General features: G+C 35.1%; 2 protein-coding genes across 2 annotated transcripts in view; one reads left to right on the forward strand and one right to left on the reverse strand.

Moving 5' to 3' along the window:
• Positions 1–364: 364 nt before the first annotated feature.
• On the reverse strand, positions 365–4,575 carry LOC128200944 (uncharacterized). The gene is made up of 2 exons (XM_052896107.1): positions 3,024–4,575; positions 365–2,499 (listed from the first exon to the last, which is right to left on the reverse strand). Exon 2 carries the CDS (start codon positions 2,492–2,494, stop codon positions 623–625), a length of 1,872 nt encoding a protein of 623 aa, XP_052752067.1. The 5' UTR covers positions 2,495–2,499; positions 3,024–4,575; the 3' UTR covers positions 365–622.
• Positions 4,576–6,059: 1,484 nt separating this feature from the next.
• LOC113515177 (uncharacterized) overlaps positions 6,060–22,444 on the forward strand; it is a 44,373-nt gene continuing 27,988 nt past the window's right edge. Inside the window, exon 1 of the mRNA XM_052896111.1 lies at positions 6,060–6,248. Within this exon, the coding sequence (XP_052752071.1) occupies positions 6,243–6,248 (6 nt within the window). The 5' untranslated portion in view covers positions 6,060–6,242. The remainder of the gene's footprint in view (positions 6,249–22,444) is intronic.

Here is a 22,444-nt window from a genome sequence, read left to right on the forward strand (position 1 = left end):
CAGTCTATACCGTTAACGCAAATGGGGTTACCATTCCATTATCATTCATTTAAAACACAAAGGTGTATTTAAGGGGGGGGGGGGGGGTTAAGGGAGGGACTACTCAAGAATTGTCTAATGCCCATCCTAGGCTCCAAGCGATTTTCGGCCAAACGCAATTTTCAGACATGTATGTCTGAAAATACATACTATGCGTTATTATAATAATTATTGCATTGCAGAATATTTTTAGAACATTCATTAATATTGTTTTTCGACACAATTAAATTAATTAAAAAAAGATGATAGGTTTGGATAAAATCAGACCAGTTGGAGGTAAAAGGTTTAATAGTAATTGGGTTTAAAGCACCATTGCTAGCAATTAGAGATGGGCAATCCACCTGGGTGGGTTTAAAGTCTGGTGGGTAAAAACCGGGTGTTTTGGGTTTATTGGGTTTAAACCCCATAAACACCCAAATTTTTGGGTGTTTATGATTTTGTACTTCATCATCGTCATCTCAGCCGCAAGACGTCCACTATACTGGACATAGACAATATTATTATGCAGCCTACAGAATAAAAAACTTTTAATTTGATTTTGAGTTTATTAAGAAAGAGATGAAAGTAAAATGTAAAACTACAGTCAATCACTGTCAGATTCAGAGTTATTACAAGCGATGAATTGTATAGGTTCGATAGGCTCTATTTCGTCTAAACTGTTATGTTCATTTACTTGCTCAATGAAAGCTTCTAAGGTATTTTCTTCATTAAACTGAATGTCCTCGCATTCAGCTTTATGTTTAAGATTCCAGTTATAACAAATGAATGAAATTTTTTCAGTTCTTTCAGTTGTAAGTCGATTTCTTTTGTTATTATGTATGTAGCCTTGGATACTAAAGGAACGCTCAGTGGCTGCCGAAGTACAGGGAGCTGATAGAATACGAATCGCTACTTTGCTTAACTCAGTGGAACCACAAATACCTTTCCACCATATTAGGGGCTCAATGCTATCTAATGAGCTCCATACAAATCCTCTGGCCCAAAAGTTTTCTTTAGCTTTATAACACGCCAAATCTGCCATTACATTTGACAAACTTAAGTGTTGGCTTAAATTGTAGATAAACTCCATACCCTTAAGTTCTTCCTCTTGAGTAAGTTCGACTCCTAGAGTCCTGGGGTCTAGAATATATGCTGCAAAATGTATTGGCCTCATTGCCATATTGCATCTTGAAGATACTGATGTTAGAATCTGCTGTTTGCTTTCTTCGCTCAATGTCGAAATCTCATTTAATGCAAAACGTATCTTAGCTTGTACATCTCTAAATGTAATGTATGTGCGATGCAAACGATTCTGGTCGCTCTCTAAGTAAAATATGCTTTCAGTGACTGGTTCCAAAATACTTATACATTCCCCTGTCTTCGTCCAGAAATCATCACTTAGAATTAAATCTTTAATATCTCTTGAAATTACCACATCTTCTCTAACTGTTAATATTTGCAAAGCTATCTTATTTGCTTTCAAACTTTTTAACGAAGTAACATGACTTCCCCATCTTGTAGCACAAGGCAATTTTAGTGTTTGTGTAGAATCTTCACCCTGCCTTGATTTTATCAACAAGGAACTTAATCGTTGACTCCTTTTAACAGTTTTTATTATATTTATGGCTTGCATAATAAACACAGTTACTTCTTGTATCTTTACAATATCTTGGCACAACAAGTTAAGGATATGTGCACAGCAACCGAGAGGAACAACATGTGGATATTTGAGTTTTGTTAATTCGAATGCCTTTTGTATATTTCTAGCGTTATCGCCAATAAGTACAAGAAACTTATTTGCTCCATACACTTTCATTACTTTTTCAACTTCTTGGCTAAGGTATTCACTAGTGTGAGGATTACTTTCTGTATTCAAACTTTTAACGTATGCAGGTTGAGGTTTTGATATAAGAAAGTTTATTATTCCTTCATTTCTTAAATTAGACCAGCCATCGCACTGAAGGTGTAAGTAACTACAAGCATTTAGTTCCTCATTTAACTCAAAACGCATTTCTCTATATATTTTATCTAAGTATTTTGTCGCTAAAGCTTTACGTGAAGGTATTTTAAATTTTGGTTGCAATTTTTCGAAAAATTGTATCCATAAAGGATGTTGCACCATCGATAATGGCGTCCCTGTTACAAATATAGCTCTCGCTAATTCTGTTTTTATATGATCATCGGTGTCTTGAAACTCAGCATTTATTGTAGTGTTAGCAGACGACGAGGGGCTTATAAAAGAATCATTTGTCTCTATCTCTGACAGTCCAGACATTTTGGTTTTGGACGAGCTATCTTTTATAAGTTTCATAGAGTCTTTTAATGTTTCTGGAGATTTTGGACAAGTGATAAGATGTTGAAGCATTTTGGCAGCATTACTGAATTTGTAGACCTTATTACAAAGCTTGCAAGAAACAGACTTGTTTGGTAAAGTACGGTAGTGCTCCCATATGCGTAAATCTTTAGGTCTCCCCATTGAACCTAAAAAAATGAACGATGATTAGTTGGTCTGACGAAAATTCAACAATAGAGTGCCTATTTTTTTACAATGATTATTTCTTGTTATTTACAATAAATTTATTAAAAAAATAATAAAATAAATACAAAAAGCCTTTGTAAAATTACATCTCCTCGGAGGATTAAACGCAGACGCTAGTTTATTATCGTATTGTTCTGTATTTTTCTCAGCAACTTCTTTAATTCGATTAGGTACTTACGCATATTATGTTAAAAATAAATATCTAGTACACATCTTAGGCTATCCACCATTATTATCCAATGACGACTCTCAGCTAACTATGCACTATCATCCAAAATAAACGTGTATGGAAAATTTTATCCCAGTCGGTTGAGGATTGAGGATAATTGCATCAACATACGAACATACCTACATACTTTTATTTACATAACGCAAGCTAAATAAAAGCTTGTAATAATACATCTAATTTTAAGTTAAAATTGTTAAGTGATCATGATATAATTGTATCATTCAAAAATCCACTTACCTTTAATTATTTCTTGTTAAGTATAAATATTATTTCAAATCTGCTCCCTTAATATGCACTTTTTTACTGCTTTTCCTACCTAACACGTTACCAGGAAGTCACGTTACCAGAGTCAGAGTAATAGTGAACACGTTTGACAGTGATTGTCGTCGCCTCATATTCAGCGTCGACGAATAGGGGAATCCCCAGTCATAATGTATTGCATGCGTGGCGGTCTTACTTCAAATCCATAAACAAAGAGATAATTACAGAACTCGATACTAGATGGCGCTGTTTTTGTTTGAAGAAAGTTTGCGGGCTAAAATACATAGAATTTCATCAATGACTTCCACAAAGAACAACATTTCTGTTTTTTCTAAGTCCGTATCTCTTCCGTATATTTCATAAGATATAAGCTTGGGCTACATTGTTATGCAACGTGATTTTGTCGCTGTCTTGCTAGCAGGGTTGACAGATATACGATTTAAATCGTACTCATACTATTATTTGTCTATTTTTTAATGTACGATCGTAAAGATTATGATCGTAATTCGCACAAAAACATACGACTTTTTGGTTACCTGGCAACATTTTTATTATGAAACGAACATGCTCACATCATCAGTCACATGCAACAATTTATTGGGGATTTCCCCTTCACATCTGGCAGTCCTGCTTGCTAGAATATAGGTAAGTCAGCCACAGTTACTGACGATCGATATTTAAAGGGTATTGTTTTTGTGCTAAATATTTCATAAAAACGTTATTTAATACTTTGTGGATTATTAATTTAGTTGATAATCACTGGAAGTAAAATGGATGCTAATTTGAGAGATCAAGATCTTCGTATAAAACAGTTAATAAAAGAAAATCTACGTAAGTACTCTTTTTATACCTAGGTAGGTAAGGTATAATAAACACAAAAGGTACTTAGATCGCGTGTGTTCGAAGCATTTATTCTAATAAATTTAATTTAAAATTGTAGAAAGAAAAAAATGTCTGCCAAGCCGTAGCCGAAGCCGATCTCCAAATATATTTGGCGATAGTGAGACCCAGTGTCCAGATGATTTACCCAGCGTCGTCGCAACAAAGAAAAAAACGAGGATAAAGTAAAAGAAAATTTACTGAAAGAAGAAACAAACTGTTCTAAATGCTTAATTTATGGAGAAGAGGATAAAAGAAATGAGTATTTCGGACTGTTAGTGGCTCAAGAATTTAAATATATACGGCCATGTGTGCGAACGAGGTGTTATGAAGAAATTTTAAAGTATCTACGGGAAGCAAAAGGCCAACATGTTGATCAACTGCAACATGAAAACACTGAAAATTAATTACTTTCATTTTATTATATATAGATTTTTAAAATTTCCTGAAATATTATTAGTTAACGTTTTATTTAATATTGTAGAATTGATCAATACAATTTATAAAAATAATTTATTGGTATTACTTACATATTTTCAAAAAAATACGTAAAAACCTATTTTTTTTGGGTGATTATGGGAGTTTATGGGTGTTTATTGGGTTTTTACCAAAGCACCGGGTTTAAACCCGGTGCTTTGCCCATCTGTACTAGCAATATATTCAGTCGGTCAGTTCGATCTCCACGCGCTCATAGACACCATTGTGGTTAATCCCTGGCGAATTTGTCACAATAGACTAACTACTAACAACTAATTAGGTATAACTGGGGGAAAGGGATTGTTAGCAATGGAGTTTGACAGTTCCATTGCTAGCAATATGCCCTATTAGGTCGACCTCCACGTGGTTCCCCTTGTAAACCATCGTGAACAATTCTTATTGAATTCGTCACGATGGGCTAACTGGCCTGCTTCATCTTCACCTATTATTCTTCACTGGTGCCCCGCCGATGTATACCAATAGCGCGGGTGGGGCTACCATTCCATTATCACCCATTAAAAAAAAACTAGGTATAACTACTTTGTGGAGTAATTCGATTGTGGATATTACCACAAAATTTCGGCTTGACATAACTAGCCTTACTCACCCCGTAACCTACTTGTAAAATACTTTTATGAAAGTAGGTCAAAAGAGGCCATTATATTAAACTATCCATGCAATCTTACTTGGCCGAACCGCAAATTCTCCATTTAATAACTTATGCAACTTCTAGCATTTGACATAATATAAACTTTTAGTCCTGAATTCGAATGAAATAAGAGTATATTTTTTTTATGTAATAGTAACCCCGTCTGCGCTAACAGTATACGCTGGCGGGGCACCAGTGAGGGTTGATAGAGGAGAATGAAAAGGCAGGTCAGTTAGCCCATCATGATTATTCATCACAATGAAATTCAGCACGATGGTTTCCAGGGGGCACCACGTGAAAGTCGACCTGACAGGCAGTAATAGGACGGATTACCAGCATTACTAACAATCCCTTCCCAAAAATTTTTTTATAGGTAAAAATGGTATGGTAACCCCGCCTGCGCTAACGGTATACGCTGGCGGAGCATCAGTGAAGGGTGATAGATGAAAATAAAAACAGGTTAGTTAGCCTATCATGATGAATTCATCAGGAATTAATCATGATAGTTTCCAGGGGGAACCGCGTGGAGGTCGACCTGATTAGGTATATTGCTAGCAATGGGATTCTCAGTCTCCATTACTAGCAATTCCTTTCTCCCCTCCCCACCAATCGTGTACCAACACAAACAAATTATACTCTCGGTGGTCATAGATCGGTAACATAAGATCCTGATTCGCTCAAGCAACGCCAGGGTCACAATACATTGCTAGTTTACAATATCTATTGGTAAATTTCAATACACTTATTCGATATAGATCAAATTCCAAAATTTACCCAACCAAGAATCGAACTCAAAAATCATTTTCCCAAATCAACGAGCACTCCACTATGGAGTTCTTAACTGTATAATTTTCTGGAAAGTTTAAAGCCGTTTCTCGCGCGCCACCAAGTCGCAAGTCTGCGCAAAACCACATACAACAGTATGCAAGGGTTAAATACTACGTATACGTGCTGTCTCCATGCTCAAGACATCAACATCGTCACAGTATCGCGGTCGTTTGAGAAAGTAAATTTTTTTCGACTGGACGCCAGTCTGCTATGCGTTGGCGCGGTGGGTCCACGCGCGTACTCCGTCGAACCGGTCCCAAACACGATACTTTCCAAACAGGTTAATAAAAGTAATTAAAACATTAACAATAATTGTGAACAGTGAATTTAAAGGACCTTTGGATTATTGTACGGCAAGTAAAATGAACGTAAGTAACAGTTTTTTATCACTATCCAAGGCTAGGCATTTAGAAATGCAGTTTTGGAAATCTGACTTTTTAACAACGGTAAGACAAAGAGATAGGATGCTTAATACTAAATATAGATACTGATATATACTAATAAGGCTACTGAATATAGTATGGCCCATTACATAGAAAGTTGTATTGGCTTTAATAAGATATAATGCCTGTATATAATGTTGTTAGAATTTATTTCTAATATCAGTAGCATTATACTAAATAATAATGACTAGCGGGGGAAAGGGATTGTTAGCAATGGAGTTTGACAGCCCCATTGCTAGCAATTTACCCTATTAGGTCGACATCCACGTGGTTCCCCCTGAAAACCATCGTGAACGATTCTTGTTGAATTCGTCACGATGGGCTAACTGACCTGCTTCATCCTCACCTATCATCCTTCACTGGTGCCCCGCCAGTGTATACCGTTAGCGCGAGTGAGGTTACCATTCCATTATCACCCATTAAAAAACAAATGACTAGCTATATCCCGCAGCTTTTCTCGTGTGAATTAATACATAAAATATCTTACATGCTAAGTAATGATATAACCTACCCTTGCAGCAAATTTATTTTCAAATCCGTTCAGGAGTATTTGCGTGGAAGAGTAACAAACATTCATTTATCATGCATTCTTACAAACTTTCTTATTCATAATATAATAGGATAAGTGCTAGAGACTGATCCTAAAACAACGATACCCCGGCATTTGGAGCATAATCCAAAACATACAGACCCGAGCTATTCTAGAAAATTTCATTTCAAAATTAGTACTGGGTATCAAATTCGGAACCCCGTTTTAGCAAAGCAACGTGCCAATGTACTCATTCTTTACAATATTATTTATTTATTTATGTTTGGAAGCTTTCAAACTAATGGTACATATTTGGAAAGAAATAAAAAGAGTAACTAAATTGTTGATATGCCTTACCCATGGAAGCATTTACAATAAATATCCAATGAAAAATTAAATTAGTTAATTGAGCGTGACATTAGCCCTTAGTCTATAAAGGTAAAAATGATTAAGGGACAAACAGCGATGGTATCTAAACCTTTAAGAAAGGTAATATAATAAAAAAAAAAGTCGAGTTGATAATAAGCAAGTAGGTGTACAACGATATTAAGGAAACTGAAACACATTATTAATTTTATACCCAGTATAATTATTTTAAATCAAAATAAAAAGAAAAATAAAAGTAATTTAATAGTTTATTATACAACAAGCACAGTTATCTCTTAATACATTCTTAATGTTAAAGAAATTGTAATAAACTGCATAATGTTAAGTAAAAACAAAGAAAGCCGTAATTAAATAGAAAGATACATACTATACGTTTCTATATTTGGTATGCGCTCAAATTACCCTTTATAAACACTTTATTTTATTTAATCTATAGAAAAACTTGATTCCATAATTAATATTATGGTGTTACATAGGGTGATTGAAGCGTATATCAATGCGACTCCAAGATTCCTTTGAGTATTTTTCAAAAATCATACTTTCGGATGCTCATCATTGTGCATAACATTTAAAAAGAAAATCATCTGGTTTGAACAGGTGAAGGTATAAAAATACCTATCTACTGATATATTTAAGCGACGATTATCACTTACTAACAATTACATTAAAAGTCAATAAAAAAAAGTACATAGTTATGAACACATAAACAACATAAATTTTCCAAACAAATTACTCAATAATATATAATTAAAAATGTGATCAAACCGCCGGATTTGTTGTATAACTAAATGTTCCGGCCCAGAAATAATGTAGCAATGAAGTAGCAACAGAGGAAGTGAGTAACTAACGCACCGTTTAATTGATTGATATTGTAGATTTTTTAAGATTACATTATTTAAAACTAGGTGACCCGACCATAGATTAAGAGTTCAGTCCTCTTTTTACAAACTCGACTCGATAGACGTCATTCTTTAAAAAAGATTAATTTATTTAATGCATAGATTAAGTATTATACCTGTGGTATCCTCTTTCTATAATTTAACGTTTTTTTTTTTTAATGGGTGATTATGATATGGTAACCCCGCCTGCGATGATAGATGATCCTCATCTAAGAACTTTTCTTAGACTTTTTCCAAACATTTGAAAATAAAAATACCAAATTGGCGCAGCCGTTTTCGAGTTTTGCGCTTTACAAATCAATCCAAGTCAATGTCCGGGTATTTATTTTTCCAGTTACATCTTCTAAAACACTTCTTTTAAATATGCTCCTCGGTGAGAGTTTAGTTTATTAGTATCTCGTTTTTAGCGGCCCCACTAATAAAAACCTTTATACATATACATTATTATACTGGAGATCGATCTGATACCCTATCAGGTCGATCTTCAGGCATTTCCGCTCGGAAACTATCGTAGTTAATTCTTGATAAATTCATCACGATGGGCCAACTGACCTGCTTTCATCTTCATATATCATCTCTCACTAGTGCCCGTCAGCGTATGTCGATAGTGCAGGCCGATATGCAATTTAATAGCGAAATATAATTTAGTATAATTTTCTGGGCAAAAGGTATTAACGCAATAGTTTTTTTTTTTTTATACAACTTAGTATGGCAAACAAGCTGACGGCCCACCTGATTGAAAATGGTAACCATCGCTTATAGACATGAACAGTACCATGGACATAACAGAGTATACTGTTTCGCCCATAATACTTCTAATGCGTTGCTGTTCCTGAGGACTCAGGTGTTATTCCTCTGTACCCAGTAAATTCACGCCATATCCCACCTTTCAAACCGAAATACAGCCATGCAAACACAACTGCTTCACGGTTAAAACACGAATGGAACAGAGGTACCCAAGCGAACGATTTTTGTACAAAGTCTCCCAAAAGTCAGATTTAAATGGGACTCATGTATCTACAAAAGTAGACACACTACATACGTTATAATGGATTCAAATCGTAAATAAGTATTAATCTTAATCTTTGACTCGTAACCAATGTTTGACCATTATCTCTCTTCAGTCGTACACTCTTGACAGAGTAGACGTGATTTTTATGATGACAGTGGATCGTCGATGAGGCCCTCCTTCGCGATTGAGGTCCTCGCAATGCGTCTCCATCTACTTCTGTTCACAGCCGAGCGAGAGCATTCCACAATAGACTGCTATGTGGCCGTTTTGATGAGGTCAGTCCATCGCGTTGGTGATCTACCCCGAGAACGTTTGCCTTCACCATTATATAAATGGTCTAACATTGGTTATGAGATAATACTGAATATTACAAAATAAATAATGAAAAAACTTAAGAAATAATAAAAAAATAACAATAAAATCGAGTTCAATTTAAATACTCTGCTTTTATTAGTATTTATTCCAATTTATATCATTTTGTCATTAGAAATGTAAGTTTTTTTTTTAATGATAATATGATGCATAGAACTACACAGACGGAAACCAAACACATTGTACTCGTATATTAGACAGAGTACAATAGCGATCGAGGCGGACGAGACCTTGGTTGATATGCGGAAAATAAAAAAAAATCGAGTGCATTAAACTGGACTTCCGAAATGGTAGACCCACAATGATCGACACTTATTACTTACTTTTATTTTGTAAATATTCGATACATAAAACAAACATAATAATATATTTATTATATAGTATATACTATCTGTGTTACGCGGCTTCGTCCGTGCTCGTATTTTGATGTTGAATAGAATAGAAAAGGTTATACTTCTTAAAGAGATGAGCTATCTAAGTATAAATATTGTGCTAAATGCAAAAAACAATTATTCAAATCCGACTGGTAGTTTTAAACATACAAAACAATAAAAATAGAAATTAACCAATAAAATACAAACAAACAAAAGGATTGAAAACAAAAAATCATGATGAACAAAATACAAAGTAAAATTCAAACTAAGAATAAAAAAAAATTGCTTACTCAGTTGTTCTCTCGCTGATATTATATTTTTCAAAAATAAATCGATATTAAGAGTTCTAGAAAGAGTATTAAAATAATTGCTAGCTCATTATTATGGTTAACAAGATATATTTTGGATTAAAGAAATATTAAAATGCCATCTCTACTTATATTTAACTGATATGAAGGGAAAGTACCATTTGTTGTTGTACTTTCACTGTAATTTCAATGAAAATATAATACATACTTATAAATAATGAACTTGTTTTAAATATACTTGAAATATACTTACATACATACATACATATCTGTCATGCCTGTCTCCCATTAGGGTAGGCAGAAACAATGGAACGCCAAATGCTGCGATTCAAACAAACCTCTTTCGCTTGCTCTACATTCATCAATCTTTTCATACACGCTTGCCGGTTACGGGTACTTTTAATTTGGCCCTTCTTCAGCACGAAATATACTTAAAATATAATAATCAAGTATATCAATTGTCATTCAATTTTACTGACACTTTTTCATTTTAATATTGACTTTTACCCGAGACTTCGTACGAGTGGATCTGAACCAATGAAATGGTTGGTCCATTTGTAAATGGAGTATCAATAATATACGCACACAAGGGGGCCTACCATGAAACATTTTCCAAAATTTCGGGTACGAACGAAACAGAAATTTGATGTTAGAATTGTATAATATATGCCGTTTAAAATTATTTAAAATGTTAAAATATCATTTCTTTGGACTATTAGGATAGGATATATGATGAACGAAATGTTAAGCTCCATTTACGGGGTCGATTTCGGTACGAACAAAAACACGAAATTGAGCCCGAAAATTTGGAATTTCATTTCATGGTAGACCACCAGTTTTGTTCAACGTTCAATAACTAGGGATAGGTAATATAAAGCAATATCTATATACACCTATCCCCCGATTTACACAGTAGATACGTTCCGGAGAAAAACGTGTAAATCGAAAATTAAAAATTTTCAAGTCAAAACCGTGTAAATCGAAAAGCTTGCAGAAAATGCATAATTTTGCTATTTGTGTTGTGATTTTTTTCAATATTTTTAGGTGTACACAGAAATAAAAATAAAATGCATTGACAGGTTAAAATATGTAATATATTACGGAAACACTGTTTTTTTATTTAATTACAATACATTAAACTAAAAACTTAAATTTTTCTGACACTGTGAAACTTTCACTCAAATACAACTTTCCGTAGATAAAACTTTAATTTTATGCGAAGAAATACAGACAGTGTGCATGTGCAGCAAGTCAGCACATAAGCTCGGAATTCCCCGTGAGATGTGTACACAGCGCACGTGTTCAAACACAGTAGCATTTATGTAGTAGAGTGCGATAAAAACAAAAAAAAAAAAAAAAACTTATTTGGAAAACCGTGTAAAAGCGAAAACGTGTAAAACAAGTACCGTGTAAATCGGGGGATAGGTGTATTTTAGTTACAATATCTATATATTGGCCCAATAACGACTATGTTAAATGTCTGTTATCCAATATTTAGTGTCGATATGAAGAACCCGATCGAAATTAATATAGATATCCGATCGGTACCTACGGACGATATCGGAATGAGTGATGACCTTTCTTTCGCCATCAGTGTTCATAAGAATCCAATATATAGATATTGGAGCGGCACCAATTTTACCCATGTATATCAAGAACACAATTGTAAAATTCAAATCCTATTTAGTGCAGCAATTGTAACGTTATGTCGGAACAAACATAAAGTCAGACATAAAACGTTTAAAAAAAATTGTCTTCTTTTGCTCTTATAGTTACGATTTTATTATATAAACTAATATTATAAAGAGGACAGATTTGATTTATATTTATGGATAAACTCAAAAAATGTTTCAACGATTTTAAACACCTAAAAAAAGTTACATTATCAGCGAATAACATGGACTGTATTTAATTAAAAAAAAAAACCTTGTGAAGTTAGAGCGGTCCGTTAATTATGTACAATCTTAGATTATATACATGGAGTGTCTCCATATAAATGCTTCTAAAAAAAGCGGGTCAACTTTTTCATACAAATTTTGCGTGATAAATAGCTATGAGTGATTCCTTTATAACTTCTATATTTATTTTGTCTTATAAATTTTGCACCATTTTAATGCGCAAAATCTCATTTTATTTATGAATTGTAATATGTAATAAGGTATAGAACACTAATAATTAAATGAGTCAGCTAATTAGCTGACTCATTTTTTTAATAGACAAAAACTTGACCGGTTTTTCAGGCTCGATGCTCTATCTATATAATTTAAGTGTACCAGTATATCGTCATAATCGTAGAATACTGACGGATCTATATTAGCAATATTTGTCTGATCCGTCAGTATTCTACGACTAAGACGATATAGAAGTGAGTGGGTATAGTATGATAGTTGGTCAGCTAGTATGCCTCGCCTGGGTAGGTAGGTCACTGTCTTATCGATTCCTGTAAAACTACTTATTATCAACGAGGTCAATCCTTCAGATATATAAGAATGGCTTAAATGTTATTTTATTCACTAGTAATTAGTTTACAGTAATGAATTACTTCACACAAAGTAACGCCATCTTTTTTTCTAGCCTAGTGATGTAAGTACCTATCACATTACTTTTTTTTTTAAGGATGAATATGAAATGGTAACCCCGTCTGCACTAACGGTATACGCTGGCGGGGCGCCAGTGAAGGGTGATAGATGAGAATGAAAACAGGCCAGTTAGCCCATCATGATGAATTCATCAGGAATTAACCATGATAGTTTCAAGTGAGAACCGCGAGAAGGTCGACCTGGTTGGGTATATTGCTAGCAATGGGATTCTCAGTCTCCATTACTAACAATCCCTTTGCCACATTACTTGACTCCTACCTATTTCTGGGTGGTAATAGTGTAAAAATTGCAATGATACCTACTTAAACGTAATCAATCTTTTCGTTCTCTAGAAGATATAAAATACTGCTGCGAAAAAAACTTTTTTTTTTAATTGAAAGTTGACTAAAAGGGCGGACAATAGAAGATATTTGGATAATTTTCAGCAAGTGCGACCGCTGTCCAATTACGATGAACCTTCCAACTTCGAGTAAAATACTTTCTGGACACATCAATTCTTCTGAAGACTCAAAACACGTACAATGAAATTAAACACAAATCTGACTTTTCGAAAATAGCTAACTTATTTAATATTGACCACGGTCTTCAACAAAATTAATTAATTTGGAAAACAAGGCAACCAAACAACACCAAAGGGCGTACCATAAAATATTTTCCGAAAATTGCGATCCGAATGGAACACAAATTTTATGTTAAAATTACATTTAAAAATATACACACCATTAAAATCTGTCTAAAACATGACCCAATTTTATTTTAATACATAAATATATTTTGAATTTACAGGGTATAGAGGAATAACACCTGAGTCCTCAGGAATGGCAACGCATGGGGGGTATCATGGGCGAAACAGTGTACTTTGTTATGTCCATGGTACTGCTTATCTCTATAGGCGACGGTTACCACTTTCCATCAGGTGGGCCGTCAGCTTGTTTGCCATTCTAAGTTGAATAAAAAATAATATTTTATCCGATGCAATGTTGTAAATTTTCTCTAACTTGAGAGAAAAAATTGATACTCTTTATCCCGATAAGAAAAAGAAACCCGGTAAGGCGTTTGCTTTATGAACTAGTACTCACTACTTGTGTAAAATGTAATTCCGCAATACCTATATTAAATATAAATGTAACAGTAAAGTTCAACTGATTGTCACGTGCACCGAAGGCCAATGTAATAATTTAGATGAAAATTGAAATAGAGAGAAATATACATACTTATCCAATATCTATTTACTGAGGGGATAAGTTATTGATGGGGTCTCATTTCCCCATTACTAGCAATACTCCCTATGAGGTCGACCTCCACGCGGTTTCCCCTGGAAACAATCATAGTTAATTCTACTGGGATTCGTCACGATGGGCTAACGGACCTGCTTTCATCGTCACCTATCATCCCTCACTGTGCCCTACCAACGTATGCCATTAGCGCAGGCGGGGTTACCATTCCATTATCACCCATTAAAAAAAATATCTATTTACTAGTTTTTACCCGCAACTTCGTCTGCGTTATCGGAAGACGTTAATTTCCCCAGATGAAAGTAGCATATAATGTCCTTCTCCGTTCCGAATATTATGTTTATATTAAATTTCATAACGATTGGTTGGACTGTTAAGGCGCCTAGAGGCAACAAATAAACAAACCCACTTTCACATTTATAATATTATTAGATTTTACTCGTTTCGCGTGACCTTGATACCTTGATTCGTTCGAATAAAAAGTAGCCAATGTCCTTCTCCATTATAACCATAATCATAATAATTTTTATTTGCTTAAACACAATACAAGTATATTCCAAATATTTTATGTGTATACATTTATGCCGTGTGATTCCGGATGGAATAGGCCACCCCTTTCTTTTCCGTGGGTGTCGTAAGAACCGACTAAGGGAGGGCGAGGGATGGGCAGCAGCGTCTCTCTTAAACATGTCTTAAGCCTGACTGCGGTTGCCAATCCGCGTGGCAACTACTACCAGACCCCCCAAGGGGGAGGCTTATGTCCAGTAGTGGACGATTAAAGGCTGATGTGATAATGACGATATGCTATTAAATATTATAACAGGGCAGAGAGGAATTATTAATAATTGGGATTTAATAATCCCACTGACCGTATGGTCCCGACATGGAATACTTTCTTTCTTGTGGGTGTCGTAAAAGGCAACTAAAGTAACTTAATAGTAGAGAAATGGGTAGCAGCGTCCCTCTTAAAAATCTTTAAATGTCTAACTATTGTTGCCAACCCGCTTGTCAAGCGTGGCGAGTACTGCCAAAATTTTTATGGCAGAGGATTATTGCAGCTGAAATGAAAAAAATATATAACCCTAATATTACTACAAAGAATATCAGGTCAATTTCTACGCAATCCTCCTCGGAAACCATTCTAATGAATTCCTTGTGAATTCGTCACAGCGGGCTAACTGACCTAATTTTATCCATACCGGTCATGACTCACTGGTACCTGCTAGCAATATACTCAACCAGGTCGACCTCCTCGCGGTTGTCCCTGGAAACTATCATGGTTAATTCCTGATGAATTCATCATGATAGGCTTACTGGCCTGTTTTCACTCTCATCTATCACCCTTCACTGGTGCTCCGCCAGCGTATTCCGTCAGCGCAGGCGGGGTTACCATACCATTTTCACCCATCAAAAAAAAAAAGACTCACTGGTACCCCGCCATCGTAATCAATAGTACAAGCGGGGTTCCATTCCATTTTCATGCCACAAAAATATCATATCGATTATATTGTGCCATAAGACACTAAAAATTGTCAAACAAAAGATATTAGAAAAGTATTAACAAGGATTGGAGAGGTTTTAATGATTTATTTCAAACAAGCATCTAAAGTCACAGAAAAAAGGTGACAAATAAGCCCAAACAGTTTCCGTGCTAAATCCAGCATAATCTTTAGTCAACGTCACAAATTAAATCGAACAGTCACGTATATTTTTTGCTAAAAGTGCAAAATGTCGGCCACTTAACGCCGGTTACAGCGACAAGGCCAGCGAAGCCTATTCGTGACTCGTTGGTCTTAACAGAATCAATTTTAGCCACACGCAACTTGTTCAATAATTTTAAACGAAAAACAGTTCAAATGTACATGTAAAACCAGAAGCAGACTTTATACAAAAGTGGACGACTTATTGTGCATGACTACCTCTGTTCTATTCGTGAATCTCTCTCGTTTCTTTATTTCGGCATGGATAAAAGAATAATACTACTTTTGCCTAGGGTTTCGCTTATAAGGTTAGTAAAATTAGAGAATACAAATGCAAAAATTTAAGATTTAAGGCAACACAGGGGTATTATGAGCGTCACAGTGTGTTTTGGTATGCCAACGACACTGTTTATTTGTAGACGTAAGTTGCCACTTTCCATTACTTGGATCGTGAGATTGCTTGCTATTGCCAACTCCTTAAGAAAAGACAGTTTTCGTGTATTCCCAGAGAAAGGGTAAATAAATAAAACCATAGACTTTTGTCTATTCTTGACATTAATATATGTAAGAATTGTAGTAGAGGAAAAATTTTTTCAGTAAGCAATAAGGACACCGGTCACCAGTATTAAATATCAGTTTACTCCCATGGAGTCCCTTTGGAAATTGTCGAATTCGTCAACACAATGGACAATAAATGGTTTATAATGATGAAGAAGTATCTCTTAAAACAAGTTCAAATCGAAACATGCAACTACAATTGAATGGCGGCAAAACATGTTTGACGTAGGTGTGTTCAAAACATGCTAACATGGTTTGTTGTTAAAAATAGCTTTAACAAATTAGAACCAATTTTATTTACTTATACAATTCTTATACAAAATAAATTTTTTCTTATACAACTTAGAATGGCAAACAAGCTGACGGCCCACCAGATGGAAAGTGGTAACCGTTACCTATACACATGAGCAGTACCAAGGACATAACAGAGTATACTGTTTCGCCCATGATACCCCCCATACGTTGCCATTCATTCATGCCGTTGGACTCAGGTGTTATTCCTCCGTACCCAGTTAATTCACGCCATATCCCACCCTTCAAACCGAAACACACCATGTGAACACAACTGCTTCACGGTTAAAACACGAATGAAACAGAGGTATCCAAGCAATCGACTTTTGTACAAAGTCCCCCTCTGGTATGCTTGGATGCTAAGTTTATTATTTTGATAGAAAATTCGATTTCATGAACGTGTCGATATCGCATTTTTTTTAATTGATGATAATGATATGGTAAATCCGCCTGCGCTAAGGATCTGACAGAATATATTGCTAGCAATGAAACTGGTAGCCGGCATAACTAACAATGCCCTCCCCCCTCCCTCCCCGAGGTCGTATATTAAATAAAGTACTAAATATTTACTTTGTAACGATTCACTACGTGTATAGTCGTTTAAAAAGTTTACAGACATGCAAAACACGTCTAAACACTTAAATAATCACATAATAGACACCAAACAACAATGGGTTATTACGTAATTATAAAAAAATAACTTTTTAGACCAGAAAGATTGACTATCTGTTAACATTCAGCTTTTTCCCAAGTCCATTCATAGTGTAAATCTTTTGTCTAATTTTTTTTTATTGTGAATGCATCTTTTCACACGATTGAAAATGTATAAAAAATTTACATTCGTATACGCTAATTATGTGTTAGTAAATATGTATTACTAGCTTTTACCCGCGACTTCGTCCGCATGATCAGGACCAGTTTAATAACCGAGATAAAAAGCCTATAAAATTCTAAGTCCTACATATTATTACGTATATATCCAAAAATTTCAGTGTAATCTGTTAAGCTGTTAAGGCGTTATAAAGTAACAAACAAAAAAATTCACTTTTACATTTATGGTAACTCGTTTGCTTGGGCACCTCTGTCCCATTCGTATTTCTACCGTCAAGCACCGACAAGTTGTGTTTGCGTGGCTGAGTTTCGGTTTGTAGGGTGGGATATAGCAGTGAATTTACAGGGTACAGAGGAATAACACCTGAGTCCTCAGGAATGACAACGTATGAAGGGTATCATGGGTGAAACAGTATACTCTGTTATGTCCATAGTACTGCTCATGTCTATAAGCGACGGTTACCACTTACCATCAGGTGGGCCATCAGCTTGTTTGCCATTCTAAGTTGTATAAAAAAAAAAAAACAAAGTCATATTAATAGATTTACATATTATGTATACAGGAATTGAAAGCTATTGAGTAAATAGATAAACAACTCCGTAACTTTTGACATTACGAGGTCTGTCCGGAAAGTTCGTATAAAAGTGTTCTGGAATGCGAGAAAGAGGAGTGGGGAGGCCAGGTAAGCGCAGGACCCCTTCCTTATGTCCCTAACAATGCTTCAGTTCTGGTCTGACCGCCGTGCGGTGCGAACTGGCTTGTCACGCCATCTGTGAAGTTACCTCTTAACGAAACCCCGTCGGCATGGAGCCCGCTTCCGTTGAAGAGCAGCGCGTCGTAATCAAGTTTCTCTCGAAACTCGGCAAGAATGGCCGTGAAATTTTTGCCGATCTCAGAACAGTTTATGGGGATGATGCTGTGAAGGAACCAACCGTCCACAAGTGGCTAAAAAGATTCAGAGAGGGCCGAGACAATGTTGATTGTTTTTTTCGATGTTCGGGGGATTGTCCATCAAGAATTCGTCCCTCCAGGCCAGACAGTTGATGGAAAATTCTACGTCGATGTGCTCAGACGCCTCAAAGCTCGTGTGGCACGAGTTCGTCCAGAATTGGCGCGAGAGGGGCGTTGGATTCTTCACCACGACAATGCCCCTGCCCACACCTCTCTTGTTGTCCGTGAGTTTTTGAGTAAAAATTCCATTACGGTGACCGAACACCCCCCCCTATTCGCCGGATTTGGCCCCGTGTGACTTCTTCTTGTTCCCAAAAACCAAATTGGTACTTCGGGGGCGGCATTTGGGGGACATAAATGAGATAAAAAAAGCTACGACGGGGCAGCTGAGAAACCTACAACCAGAGGACTTTCAAGGAGCCTTCTCACAGTGGAAACGGCGTTGGCACAAGTGCATTATGTCACAGGGGGAGTACTTTGAAGGGGATAAAATTGATTTACCTGAATAATTGTAAAATAAAATTTTTAAAAAACTTTTACACGTACTTTCCGGACAAACCTCGTAAATTAAGGTTCAATTTACCATAGCAAATATCTGAAAATAGATAGTATATAACGATACTTCAAATTATAGTTCGCATGAGAATTAGAAAAAACCGGATAAATATTTTTTTGTGATGTAACTACAGTTTTGTGGTTATCAGATTTTTTTCTTTACTCGTGTTGTACATTATTGCATCTTGCCAAATTTCTTGATTCTAAATCAACGGGTTTTCATTTCCTTACAAATATCAAAATATACAAAATAAAATGTCGTATATTTTTATTGCGTTCACATAGAAGTTTCATTTTTTTTCATAGTTTCAAGGGATAGCAAACCTGCATATTTGATATTATTTTCAGCTTTTCTAATAAAAAAGGTCTTGCAGACGGACAGTAAACGTCCCGTTTGACTTTTTGAGGTACAAAAGCCTAAAAATCGGGAATATTTGTTTACGGTAAACTATTCGAATATTTATTGTAATTATATCAAAGTTAACTACACCTACTTCTATTATGACAAAAAGATTTGGTTTTTAGTTTTTCGACCGGCCGCCTGCCTGACGTCAACCCTCTTTGGGAAGGCTTCCCCTACTTACTATAGTAATTTGGTACACAGATAAATTATAACCTAACTTAGGAACTCGACTGCGCCCGCATGAAATGTACTTAAAGTATACTAATCGCTATATTAGGTAATAATCTATCCTTGTACCAAATTTCATTCAAATTCGTTTAGTAGATTTTACGTGAAAGAGTAACAAACATGCGTTCATCATTACAAACCTTCGCATTATGATATTAATAGGATTTTGTGTCTATAAGCGAATGACTGTTGGCTGTCGACGAATGTAAATACCATTACCTCCTGTTTTAACACGGTTTCAAATACATTGTTCCTAATTCGGACCTAATGCATGTAAACATTAGAAAGTGGCAAAATACTTTGAACTCTAGGAAACATTTCATTTCACTGCCGTGTTTATGATTGTAATGAACAAAAACGGAGACTGATCTGTTAAAAATGTGTTGTTTCACAGCTATTTTGGTAGTGAACAATGACGGAAGATATTTGGTTATTTGTTATTCAATCACGCTCAAATGGCTGAATTGATTTGAATGATATTTGGCACACATACGAACCAAATGATATGTCAATAACTTCATTATGTGTCACCAAATATAGTAAGCAATTAATTATGTAAATAATTGGAAACGGAGTGATCGAAATCTTATTAATACACAGTATACTCTTACGTCCTTGGTACGGTTCATGTGTGTAGCTAATAGTGACCACTTTTTATCAAATAGTCCATCAATTTGTTTGCCATTAGCAATACATAAAAATCGCATTACATATTATTAATACGCTTAAAAAACAATTAACAATCCTTGTTTTAGAAGTTTCTTAAAAAATAAACCTAGACAGATACAAATATATATTACTAGAAATATTAACAACTAACTTTTACACACGTCTTCGTCCGCGTAAATTGGATATATTCACTGACCGGGATAAAGAGTAGCCTATGTCCTACTTCATCTCTATAGTACGTCTATACCAATTTTCATAGTGATTGGTTAAGTCGTTAAAGCGCTATTATGTAACAAACAATCTAACTCTCTTTCATAATATATACAGATTATAATTTGTTTCAATAGCACTTACTTAGGGGGGAAAGGGATTGCTAGTAACGGGGACTGAGAATCCTATTGCTAGCAATATACCCAACCAGGTCGACCTCCTCGCGGTTCTCCCTGGAAACTATCATGGTTAATTCCTGATAAATTAAAATAAACCCTTCACTGGTGCTCCGCCAGCGTATACCGTTAGCGCATGCGGGGTTACTATACCATTTTCACCCATCAAAAAAAATAACACTTACGGAAAATTAAAACGAAAAAATAATTTTATCCGACCATAAATAGTCAAATATGTCAAATAAAAGTTTAATAAGTATGTACCTTCATGTACAAATAAAAAATCAATTAATTGAATTATTCAATTTGTTATTACATAATTCCATTTAATTAGTGTTTAGTGACCAAGTAACTTTAGTCCATTCAAACACACTATAAGTGCCTATAGGCACAGATAATATAATACTATTTTATCCATAGATAACGTGAATTCATTCCAAATGTCTGACAGATGTAAATATTCCTTATCTATGGTTCCTAAATTAAGTAGAACCAAATAGTCGTCTTCAGCTAGTTACATCTCCCAAACTGCAAGGCTGTTTCCTTGCCATCTTCCGGCATCCGTGATCAGCATCATAAGTCCGTGCCATTGCATTGTTCATAGTTCCGATGTAATTATATCCTGTACTAGTGTAGTATTGTCAATTGTCGAGACTCTAAAATACAATCACTTTATGTACATTTTACTTTGAATTGTTAATTACTATTGATGATAAATTAGTGTTATGCAAGTGTTAGTATTACATGTTTTTTTTTAATTTTTTAACATTAAATTTTATGTTTCGTGCGGTCCCGAAAATTTCGTAAATTATATCATGGTAGACTCTGAACTATCTATACTCAAAAATAAAAAAATAAAAAAAAAAAATTATAAATAAGAATAGAATAGAATATCTTTATTTCCTTTAACAAAATTAGCCTATGGTACAATATAGCTATGACCCCACACTAGACAAAGCCTGTCTTGTGGAAGTCAAAGCAAGTAAGTAATTTTAGCATTAAATTTGTGTTTCGTGCGACCTTGAACATTTCGAAAAATATATCATGGTGGGCTCTTTGAACTATCTATACTTCACAATAAAAAAAAATATATTAATAGTTAAAAAATGGCCAAATATTTGCACGCCTCCACAGAGACAGAACGTATAAGGCCAGTGTTGATCTCTTGTATCTAAAAATAACCTACATTCTTGCAAAATAAATTAATTTTATTCAACAACAGTGTTATTATAATATCAACATTATGTATGTATATTAGTTAAATGTTTTATAAGATTTGGAACGGTAAATAACTAACGGACCAACTAATGGAAAGTAACCACGGTTACTTTCGTTATGAATGGTTTCGCTACAGATGTAAACAGCACGCGGAGGTCACAGAATAAATACACTGTGAAGCCTTATACGTTGTTTTTTTGAGGACTACTTAAGTGCTAGATTAGACCACTGTATCCAATGATCTCTCTAACCAACACATAAACTTTTCACTGTTTTTTTTTTATAATTGATAATGGAATGGTAATCCCACCTGCGCTTTTTATTTATTTTGTTTTTTTTTTTATTTAATTGATGATAGTAGAATGGTAACCCCGCCTGCGCTATCGGTATACACCGGCGGGGCACCAGTGAGGGATGATAAGTGAAAATAAAAGAGGTCAGTTAGCTCATCGTGATAAATACATCTGGAATTCACCACGATGGTTTCCAGGAGAGACCACGTGGAGGTCGACTTGATAGAGTATATTACTAGCAATGGTAGTCCGCATTACTAACAATTACCCCCCCTCCTCACACCTGCGCTAACGGCATACGCTGGCGGGATACCAGTGAGG

Source organism: Galleria mellonella, unplaced genomic scaffold (genome assembly GCF_026898425.1).
Source record: "Galleria mellonella isolate WM207_F2 unplaced genomic scaffold, CSIRO_AGI_GalMel_v1 utg312, whole genome shotgun sequence".
Taxonomy (NCBI): Eukaryota; Metazoa; Arthropoda; class Insecta; order Lepidoptera; family Pyralidae; genus Galleria; species Galleria mellonella.